Source organism: Vicugna pacos, chromosome 5 (assembly GCF_048564905.1).
Source record: "Vicugna pacos chromosome 5, VicPac4, whole genome shotgun sequence".
In the NCBI taxonomy this organism is placed as follows: domain Eukaryota; kingdom Metazoa; phylum Chordata; class Mammalia; order Artiodactyla; family Camelidae; genus Vicugna; species Vicugna pacos.
This window is the reverse complement of record NC_132991.1, coordinates 83,965,955-83,977,346: the sequence shown is the minus strand read 5'-3', so window position 1 is coordinate 83,977,346 and position 11,392 is coordinate 83,965,955. Positions and strand designations below refer to the sequence as shown.

The window sequence follows — 11,392 nt, the reverse complement described above, 5'->3', positions numbered from 1 at the left end:
ACATTTAGGTTGTTTCCATGTATTGACTATTGTAAGTAGTGCTGCTGTGAACATTGGGGTGCATGTCTCTTTTTTGAATTCAGGTTCCATCTAGATATATGCCCAGGACTGGGATTGCTGGATCATGTAAGTCTATTTCTAGTTTTTTGAGGACTCTTCCAAACTATTATTTTTTTAGTAAATTGCATGTATCTTCAAATTAGAGTTCCCTCAGGTATATGCCCAGGAGTGGAATTGCTGGATCATATGGTAAGTCTACTTTTAGTTTTTTGTATCTTCTCTATTTTTCATTTGATCTCCCAACTTATTGATCTGTGTCACTTCCTCCTGTTGACCTGAAACAAGTAGACTGCCAGATATTTCTCCAGCAAAGATGGGTTTACGCAGGATCAGCAGAGAATTACAATTCAAGGTCTGCAACCATGGCAAGGGAAGGAAATGCTTGTATAGAAAAGAAGTTGGGAGGGCGATGATAAAGTGGTCATGGCTTCCCATTGGCTGAGTCCTTGCCAGGGAAGGAGTCTGTCTTTTCCCTGTTGGACTCAGCTACCTCCACAGGGTGTGAGAGCGCCCCCTTCTGGCCTCCAGACTCTAATTGAGGTTTCTGTTTAACTTCTTAAAAAATTGAAGTATAGTTGATTTACCATGTTTCAGGGATGCAGCAAAGTGATTCAGTTATAGATGTAGAGAGAGATATATATTCTTTTTCAGATACTTTTCATTATAGTTTGTTACAAAATATTGAATATGGTTCCCTGTGCTCTACAGTAGGTCCTTGTTTAACTTCTTTATACTCATCAGTCAACACCCAGATTCTGACCCTGGGCTAACTCTTAGACCCTGTTTATAATTTCTGGACTTGGGGGAAAAGTTCCTCTCAAATTATTATTTTTAAATATTATCTTTTAATATACTTAATGAGCCTGTAGGCTTTATCTTCCTTGAAAATAATAAAGTTTATGAAAACTCCTTTACTCGTAGGAAACTGGAATAAACTTAAGATATGGAGACTGACACAAAAATACAGCCCTGTGGCACAAGAGCGTGTTTGCTGCGATGCTGTGATTGATAATGAGAAATGTATGTTTGGTCTTCATCCACGTTTCTGGCACAGAACTCTCCAAACCCTTGGAATTTCCTAATAAGGAGCACAACAAAGGTGTCCTCTGTTATGTTAATGTGGTAACTTGCTGCTCCCAGGGATTGGGGCTGGTTGCCCAGAAAACCAACCAGGTAATTGGAGGGGTTGGAATGTTCATTCCCACCTCCCTGACCTCCAGGGAGAGGGGAGAGGATAGATGGCAAATCCATCTCCATTAGCCAGTGATTTGATCGATTATGCTTATGAGATGGAACCTCCGTGAAAACCCACAAGGACAATTGGGAGAGCTTCTGGGTTGGTGAATGGAGCACAAGATGGTGCAGGGAGAATGGTGTGTAGATGGGGCGTGGCATCTCTGCACCGTTCCCGCATACCCTCCCCATTCATCTCTTCCATCTGCCTGTACCTGAGTTTCGTCCTTTTTATCAGAAACCAGTAATCTAATCAATGTTCCTCTGCATTCTCTGAGCCGCTCTAGCAAATTAATCGAACCCAAGGAGGGGGTTGTGAGAACCTGACTTACAGCCAGTCGGTCAGAAGCACAGGTAATAACTTGGACTTGAGGTTGGCATCTGCAGTTTGGGGCAGACTGTGGGCCTGAGCCCGTCACCTGTGGAACCTGATGCTCTTTCCAGGTAGTGTCAGAACTGACTGGAACTGTAGGAAACCCAGCAAGTGGGTGTCCATGAATTGGTGGAATGGAGAAAAAACCCACACGCTGGAATTGAGTGTCAGAATCTTTACTTGCTATATAGACATTTGAGCAAATGATTTCCATATAGATTGAATTTGGACAGGAGACAGGCTGCAATTGTCCTAAAGTAACGAGATGGTAGACTTATGGAAAAACTGAGGACAGCTGTCACCAGTAAATTCTTGACCCTTAATGAGACTCACTTCTGCCTGAGACACAACGGAAAAAAAAATAAAGAGTAGGCACTGATCCAAATAAACTGAAAGCTCTGTGTCTTACTGGTTTTTGAGTCTTTGTCCTAAAAAGAAAATAATGACAGGTGACCCAAAAACAAAATGCCAATTGTAAGAGAACTTTACAAAAAGATGCAAGGGAGTGGCTTTTGTACCAGCACCTGTTTTTCTGAAAATAAAAAGCTGAATGACACAAGAGCTCCACATTAAGAGATCTAAGAAACTGAAGGAAGGGCAGGAATTTGCTCTGAGCCAGCAGAGAACTGATGGGTGGTGACTGCCCAGGAGAGGTGAGGTATGGGTGAGCTGGTGGATGACTTCTATGTCCTTGACCTCCATGAATGCTGAAAGACACTGTCCTACCAGGAGTCCACTTCGAGCAGCCAAAGCGTGGAAAATACCACTGGCTCTAGTTTCTTTCGAGATTCCCCAAACTGCCCCTTTGACCCTCTCCCAAACCTTGAGGAAAAAAGGATGCAGCTGTGTGATTTAAAGAAAATTGCTAACCACTGCTCTATTCCACACCTTGGCATCAGAAATTAACCATTCATATGTGAAATTCTTAACATCCGAAGGGGAGAGAAGGTGAGCTAGCAGATGAGAGCTGTAAGGGGCTTAGAAAAGTCATGTTTCACTGTAATCATATGTAATCAATCTCTTCTGTGTAGGGAGAAGAGTGTTCCCCATAATGGCACGTTGCATACTTCACTGTGACGTATTGGGTTAGAGCACCATCTTGTGGCCAAAGTCTGTAACATGCTGAACACAAAAACCAGCGTCTAGTTTCTAATGAGGGAGACGTCTCGCTCATCACATCATGTTTCCTTGTTGTGGATGACATGCATAAGTGTGGCGTTAAACTACCGGGTTTGGTCCTGTTTTTCTGTGTCGAATTATTAGGAGTTGGAGTTACTCTCAAAAGAAAAGGTGAAATCATTTACATTTAACCTACCTATTCAGCAAACTAGGTAATTCTCACACTCCTCCAAAAGCAGTCTCTGCATTAGCTGTCAGAGCTGTAAGCCCTCTTACATGCGACATTAAGTCTACTTCCCTAACCAGTCTCAGGAAAGGAGTTTCAAAGGTCTGTCACCGTCCTTTATAAAAACATTTCATGGCAAAAATACTGTCAGTTTAACATTTTACCTCTTATTCTCAAGTCCCAAGCCCCACTTTTCTTGTTCACCTCTGGGAGTGACTCCTGGCAGACTGAAACTATTACTGTTGCCACAAAGTTAAAAAGAAATAAATCAAAGGGAATTTGCAGTAAGATTACTGAATTGAACACAAAGGATTAAAGACCCAGAAGGACACACTCTTAAGACTTGTCCTCTACTGAACCAAATGTTACAGCAAAGCACTCCTGACAGTGCATGGTACGTGGTAGCTATGAGTATGATTATGGAATACGAAATTGATAAATATATACTTTATTTTTCCATCAGCATCATTTTAAGCTGCTTTTGATTTTCATGTTTTCTCTAAAGAGCATAAAATTTACCTTTCCTGAAATTTATGTTTTATAGAAATTGAGTAACTATGAAATTAGTTAGCATACAGAATTGTAAGCCTAGACAGAATCTAGAGTTCATGTAACTTAACTGTTACAATCAGCACCTTACATTTCTCACAGTTAAGAGTTTACTTGACTATTTATCATTGTTAATAATAATAAATATTATTATTTAGCTATTTATTACTATTTTAGCTAAAATTACTAGAGAGGCAAAGTTCACTAACCTGGGTACATCAAATCAAGCTACAATGAAATAGTTAAAGAATAACCTTTTTATTGGTATTACAGCAAAGTTCACATAAAACATATATTCAAATTATGCTGCCTCCAAGCTAGAATGGAATAAAACACAACTAACTGTACAAGTTAAATACAATAATAAAATCAAGGACTTTAGCTAAAATTTATTGGAAAAGTATCAAAAAAGACTTTTGACAAAACAAAAATGATTAAAAAGAAAGCAAGTGACCTGATAAAATACTTGTTTAATTTTAGGAACACAGGATGAGGAGTAAGGCGTATTTCTTTACAATTTAAAAAACGTCCAGCTTGGAACATCTCTGACGTCTGTGTCACTGCTTTGCTCACCCTCGCTGGCAGGCTAGCCGGCGGTGACGCTCTTTTCTGCTCTTCTGTGCTCTCTGGGCCTCGAATAGTCCCAGGGCCGGCGGTTCTCGGAGAAGCCGTAGAGCTTCCTGAGGGCCACTCGAGCAGCTTCTTCTTCTGCAGCCAGCACTGTCTCCCCGGGTCCTTCTGCAATCAACTTTTTATCACTAGAAAAAACCCCACAGTAGTCTGAAATTATATGCTGAATCATAAAACACAGTGCACAAATCAACTTTGCCTGATCACCTTCTGGCAATAATATTCACCAGAAGTAACAAACATTATGCCATTTTTTCTTTCTACCAGCATGTATGAACTGCTGCTAAAGGATGTGCATAAGGCTTGCCAATCTGAAAAGCAAGAGCATCTCATTTTGCTTTGTACTTCAATTAAAACTGAACATGAAACTTTTTACAATACTATCAATTCTCTCCTTTGTGATGTCCTCCCTTGCTTTTATACCTGTGAAGTCCTACATTATATAAAGATTAGAAAAATATTCACCTAAATTTTAATCTAGTTACCTTAGATGCTCGCTGTTGACATGGAACACTCCAATCCACCTGAAACCAATTTGGGGCAGGTCAACTACCAAGAAAACTAAACACTCAGCATGGGCTGACTTACACATTTTAATGGACAACTAAACCCTTTCTTTTCCAGTTCAAGGCTCAACTGACTGTTCTAAGTGTGGATTAGGGTTAAATCTGTTAACTTATGAGTCAAAACTTTAATTTTTCTACAGCAATACTTACATTAGCATATGCTCCATGAAATTCTAGTGAATAGTTGGTTAACAAAAGCTACGATTGGCAAACCATAGGTTATCTACCTTCCCCAGCAGGAAAGGAAGTAGTGAATAGATAATCATGGGAATAAGATCTTAAAAATCTTTTAATGCAATTAGAGGTTATATTAAGAAACTGTGAGAAGTCAGTTTTTAAGGCTTCTGATCCGTGTTACGAAGTTAAGATGAAAATGTTACTAACCAGTATAAACCAACAAAATACACAGGCAAAGCTGTGGTGCTCCCAGACTGCCTAGTAAGTCTAGATTCAGGAGCTGAAATATTCCTTTTCTTCAATTCTTCTGCCAGTAGCCCCATGGGATTTATTATCTTCCACATCTCAAAGAGTTCTTTTCCAGTCATTTGAGTAATTAAGAAGTCCTACATATAAAAATATAATTTATAAATTTAAATTAGTATAAAGAAAATAAAGATCATAGTTCAAAGTACACTTTTTACAGAAATTAAAAATTTAATGGGATTAAAAGGTACAAACTAACATGTATAAAATAAGCTACAAGGATATATTGTACAGCACTGAGAATTTAGCCAAGATTTTATATCGTTAAATGGAGTATAATCTATAAAAATACTGAATCACTGTTATACACCTAAAAATATTGTTGTAAATCAACTATACTTCAATTGAAAAGAACAGATAAATAAAATGCACATTTGATCATGGAGATGTCCCACTTAGAACTCTTCCAGCTCTGTCTACATTAGCCTTTGCAAGACCATCAAATACATGCTTCTTAGCGTGGCCAAGCATAGCGCTGCTCAAACTTTTAGGTGCTTAAGTATCAACTGGAAAACTAGTTAAAACAGATTCCCAGGCCCTCCTCCCAGGGATTCTGACCAGCAGTCCGAGGTTGTGACTGGGAATCCGCATTTCTAACACGTTCTCAGTGTTGCTGATGCACAAGTTCAAAAGATCTTCCCTATGCTGCCTTTTCAAGGTCCAGACCCATCCCTGTCGCTTCCCCAGACACAAAATGATCTGACCACACAAAATCACTCCTAGTTCCCAAAGCAGCCGCTCATCCTCAAAGTTTCTTCCTGGAATGACCTTCTTGGGGCAAATGTCACTTCTGTAAAACTCCCCTAACCCTGCTGGAGTTAGGCGTTGTCTCCTCTGCGTTCCCTCTACACTGTTACAATACCTGAGAGCACCTCCCACACTCCACTCTATCTGCCTAAGGAGCTGGGAGCAAGACCCTGAGGGCAAAGATGGCTCCTGGGTTAGCTCTGGCTCCAGAGCTCAGCACAGTGCCTGGCACACTGCAGATGATAAATATTAGGTGGACAAATGAATGAAATGAGACAATTCAAACCTGTCACTTCTACTGTGAGAGGTATCAAAGCTCTTGACTCGGAAACAGGTATTTGAATTATCTATCTCTACTAGTATCTACAATTGGAACTGTCAACAAAGATGCTAAAACATGGAAAACAAGTATTTCCAAAACAGTCTCATGATTACCTTATGAAAACTTCAAAGAGGCGACCAGAAATTGTTCAGACAGTTCTAAGACTGCAGAAGCTAAAGTGATAGAGAATGGAAATCAAGAGACGAGTCTGTCACAATTTCTTTAGAAAAGCTATTTAATTGCAGGTGGAGGAGGAGGCAGGAGAGGCTTTCTTTTTCACCTCAAGCCTGAAGGGCTTCCAAGGGTCCACTAGCCTCTGAATCTGAGGCAAAGGGATGTTCAGTCAACTGGCAGCCAACACACGCTCCTGCTGAAAGGCAACAGGCCAGCAGAAGCTGCCGGCAGCAGTGGGGTAGAAGTCTGCACCTGATGCCAAAGGCATAAAATCCTTAAGACTTGGTGTGGAACTCACAGAAGGGATGTCACTCTGAAAGGAATCCTCTCCAGGAAACCAGAAGCTGACAGCTAACACCTGTGTCAAGGAACGTGGTTAGAAGGTTCCAGCAGGAAAATGCTCACTAGAGTCTATTTTAAACACTGACCAGGCTCAGAAAGCATTAAACCAGCTTACAGTCATCAAGTCAAGTAATAGCTTCTGCTTTCCTTTCTCCTTCTGTTTCCCTGAGCTCCCACCCCAGATGGGTCAGTTAACAGACCTGCTTCCCAAAGGCAGGCAGGTAGTTCAGCTCTGGTTGAGGAAGGAGGAAGACAGGTCTCACCTGTGAATGAAGTCTGAGTGTTGGTTAACAGGGATCCATCATGATCAAAATGATCAAACTCAGTCTCAAAACTAAGTGAATAGATTCCAACAGTAGGGATGCTGGTTCAAAAGACCTGCCATTCTTGTGCAGCCATTATGGAAAACAGTACAGAGATTCCTCAAAAAACTAAAAACAGACCTACCATACGATCCAGCAATCCCACTTCTGGGTATATATCAGGAGGGAACTCTAATTCGAAAAGATACATGCACACCAATGTTCACAGCAGCACTGTCTACAATAGCCAGGACATGGAAGCAACTTAAATGTCCATCGACAGATGACTGGATAAAGAAGTTGTGGTATACTGTGGAATACTACTCAGCCATAGAAAAGAATAAAATAATGCTATTTGTAGCAACATGGATAGACCTGGCGACTGTCATTCTAAGTGAAGTAAGACAGAAAGAGAAAGAAAAATATCTTATGATATTACTTATATGTGGAATCTAAAAAAAAAAAAGACAAACTTATTTACAAAACAGAAACAGACTCACAGACATAGTAAACAATCTTATGGTTACTGGAGAAAGGAAGTAGGAAGGGATAAATCTGGGAGTTTGAGATTTACAAATGTTAGCCACTATATATAAAAATAGATTTTTAAAAAAGTTTCTTCTGTATAGCACAGGAAACTATGTTCAATATCTTTTAATGAAACCTTTAATGAAAAAGAATATGAAAATGAATATATCTGCATATATGCATGACTGGGACATTGTGCTGTACACCAGAGATTGACACATTGCAACTGATGCTATTTCAATTCAAAAAAAATCCCAACTCTGCTTCTTCCAAAAAATATATATATATAAATATATATAAAATATATATATATAAAAATGTATGTATATATACACATTAAGTAAAAGAAAAAAAAAAGACCTGCCATTCAAAGGTCTGAATCAAGACTGTTTCGTGACTTGAAGTGATTGCCTGGAATATTCATCATGTAAGAGAGACCGAAACCTCATTCCACAGCAACATATAAAACTTCTCCCAATTAATAAATTCTAAAAGGACGCTGGAGTTAAGTCATACCAATTATTTAAGTATTTTAACTAGCTAAGCTACTGGTTAACAAAGAGTTAGGTGTAAATGATAGGGACTCAGAAATCCAAGATTTGATCACTTAGAAGAACAGAACAACAGTTAGTACTTAAGCAGGGAGCTCCCTAAACACACTAGGCCCTCCCAGAGTGTCCTTTCGACTCATTCATTCACTAAACATCTACTAAGCATCTACCATGTAGGCACTATCCTTGGATCTAAGGATTAAAGCTAAAGGCATGAGTGAACTCACAACCCAGAATTTAATACTCACCTCTGATGACATTCTAAATAAGAATCAACTGGAATAATTAAGTACCATTAAAAAAAAAAAAGTTTAGGTCTTTCCCAGTTTTGGTAGGGAGAAAAATTCACATGTAACCTGCCAAGGTCATAGAGTAAAGAAATTACATACAAAAAAATCATTTTTCTTTCTGTCCACCTCAAGCAGGTCCCAGCATGTGCAATTAATAACCACCTACCCTGATGAAAAGTGCAGTCCTCTCAGGTCCGCTGCTCTGTAGCAGGGCTCCGATCACTGCAAAGAAAGTCTGCCGTAATACCGGCGGGGGGACTGGGAATTCTGCACTCAGCGTTAACTGCTCCACTGCCAAGTTTCTAGCCACGTGACACACAACTTCCTCACCAGTGAGAAAGTTAACCAGACTTTTAACGCCTTCAGTGGGCAAGTCTGGGAATGCATCCTCAAAAACCTGAGTGAGGCAAGTTTGTGAAAAAGATGCCCCTTGTTCAGACAGTTCTTGATTATCTTTAAGGTTCAGAAGAACAGCTTCTTTCTCTATTCCAAGTTTTTGACGTTTGGCCTCCTCACTTTTAATATAGCAGCTATTAACAAATGCAGTTTTGAGAAGATCTAAGGAAAAGGTTTCCTGTAACCGAGGGCCAAATGCTTGTATTTCAGCATGGTAATCCCAGTTGGGCTTCTCTGAACTGAAAATGTAAAACAGAAGACAGTAAGAGATGGCAAAGAGAACAACAAAGTGTTACTACCGTGCAAACATTTCTTCACTGTGATGCATTTTTATTAATTACATAAAGGAAATTTTAAAAGATTGAGTGTCATTTTAATGCCAGACTGATTTTCCAAAAATTAAAACTCAAGTCAGATGATTACTTGTGGTTCTTTACCAGATTAATTTTCCATTTGAGCCAACTGCCACGTCAAAGTGATTCTTCAGCATCAGAGACTAAGCCAATATCCTAACTTTTAGCTTATTTCTGCTCTAACCGTGGAACTACACTTTATAATTCGATATGAAATACACATTGTAATTTCAAAGGTTCATGCCATAAACAGTAAATAGATTATATTTATCTTGTATTTAATTAAGTTTTGAAAGCATCCATTTAAATTAACTTTAAATAACCTCACATCAATATTATAAGTAGGTTAAAAATTCATAATCATTCTCAAGAATGACTAAAAGGTCTTTTCTTAAAGTTTTCTTAAAGAAAGATAATAAACCGAAAATAAAACTTTTTAAGTAAAAAAAGGGCAGCGAAATATAAAGATCTGGGTTGTGGTGGGGGAGGTTATAGTTCAAGTCGCAGAGTGCATGTTTAGTATGCATGAGGTCCTGGGTTCAATCCCCAGTACCTCCACTGAAAAACTAAATAAATTAACATAACTACCTTCCCCCTGCAAAAAAAAAAAAAAAAAAAAAAAAGAAAAGATCTGGATTGTTAAGTCGTAAGACGTATACAAATCTATATAACCCATAAAGTTTCTTCCCACTTATAAAAGCCTAACGTGATTAACCTCACAATAATCAAAGAAATGTGACTTGAGAACTTGAGGAGAAACGCTGTTTTATTATTTTTTAGGAAAAGAACTTAATATTCTATGTTGAAGGAATATAGAACTATGAATACGTATATTCCTACTAGTAGGTGCATAAACTGGATCAACTTTTTTTGAGGGTAATATTAAAGTAGTTATCAAAATTTCATACTCTATTTCCAGAGTAATAACTTCAAAGTTATTCGCTGTTACGTCGGTTGTAATGACAATAATACGGAACTCAAATACCCATAAATAGAACCATAAAAGAGGGGCATCTACTCGTTCGGCCAAGGCTACATGTCAAAGACACATTATTATAAGAGAAAAAGATGCAATATCTCATGTATAGTAGCATCTCTTTGGAGCCATAAAGATCTGCATCTCTTTCTATCACACCCTCTACTACTGGAATAAGAAATAATTACAGCAGAAACCTGAAGTCAAATTGTTTTCCTTTTCCCCTGGACAAGGGACTTGTGATTGTATACTTAATTTTTTCCCTTGTCCTAAATCGCAATACTGTGCAGTGCTTTCTTTCCTCTCACCTGTACCCAAAGAATTCTCAGGCGTTACAAACCAGGAGCTACAACACCCAAGCCCACATAAAGGTAACCCTCCAGCCGGCCTCATTTCTCACAATTCTCAGTTGATACGATCTAAGTGGGAGCCTCGAAGCTTAGGGGGCAGTCACGCTCCCAACCCCTCGGCAGAAGTCCATTCCCTTTGCCTTGGGCCACGTGCCCGCGTCCCACGGGCGTCTGTGTGGCAAAACTCCTACACTCAAGCCAGGAGATCGCCAGAGGTGAGCAACCCTTCCCGCCGCCCGGCCGAAGCCGCGGGGGAGGGGGCCCCGGGTCCTCGACCGCCACCGCGACCCCTTCCCGAGGCGGCTCCTACCGGCGCACGGGCGGCGGCGGGCACCGGAGCAGGCGCCACCGCTCTAACTCCTTCTGGAAGCGGAAGGCGGCGCGGAATCCCTTCTTCACTCCCCGGACCGGCGGGAGAGACGGAGCGGCGGGCGCCAGGAGGCAGCGAGGCCCCCGCAGCAGCAGCCCCACCAGCCCGGATGCCATTATGCCATTGCAGGGGAGAAAGCAATGGAGAGCGGAAGGAAAAAAGCCGGACCAGTGTCGCGGTAACACGGTTCCCCCCAAAATGCGGAAACACAGTTCTCCCAGGACGCGCAGAGCCGAGCGAGGCCGAGCGGAGGCCGAGCGGAGCCCGAGCGGAGCCGGAGCGCAGAGGCCGGTCGCCTGCGGCGGCTTTACTGCGCGTGGGCACGTCCTGGGTTTTTTTTGCCCACGTGGAAATTATTCGCCTGTGAACAAGGCTTGAGGAGCATTCCGAGCTAGAAATTTCTCTAAGAAGTTGTTTCAGTCTGTCAGTTACTGTCCTGTTCCTTACTCTCG

The 11,392-nt window shown here is 40.6% G+C and overlaps 1 protein-coding gene across 1 annotated transcript; it reads right to left on the bottom strand.

The window, feature by feature from the left end:
• Positions 1–3,799: 3,799 nt before the first annotated feature.
• Positions 3,800–11,114, bottom strand: MRPL44 (mitochondrial ribosomal protein L44). Its single transcript, XM_006207941.4, has 4 exons — positions 10,881–11,114; positions 8,662–9,130; positions 5,141–5,319; positions 3,800–4,318 (listed from the first exon to the last, which is right to left on the bottom strand). The coding sequence occupies exons 1-4, from the start codon at positions 11,054–11,056 to the stop codon at positions 4,147–4,149; spliced, it is 996 nt and encodes a 331-aa protein (XP_006208003.1). The 5' UTR covers positions 11,057–11,114; the 3' UTR covers positions 3,800–4,146.
• Positions 11,115–11,392: the final 278 nt, after the last annotated feature.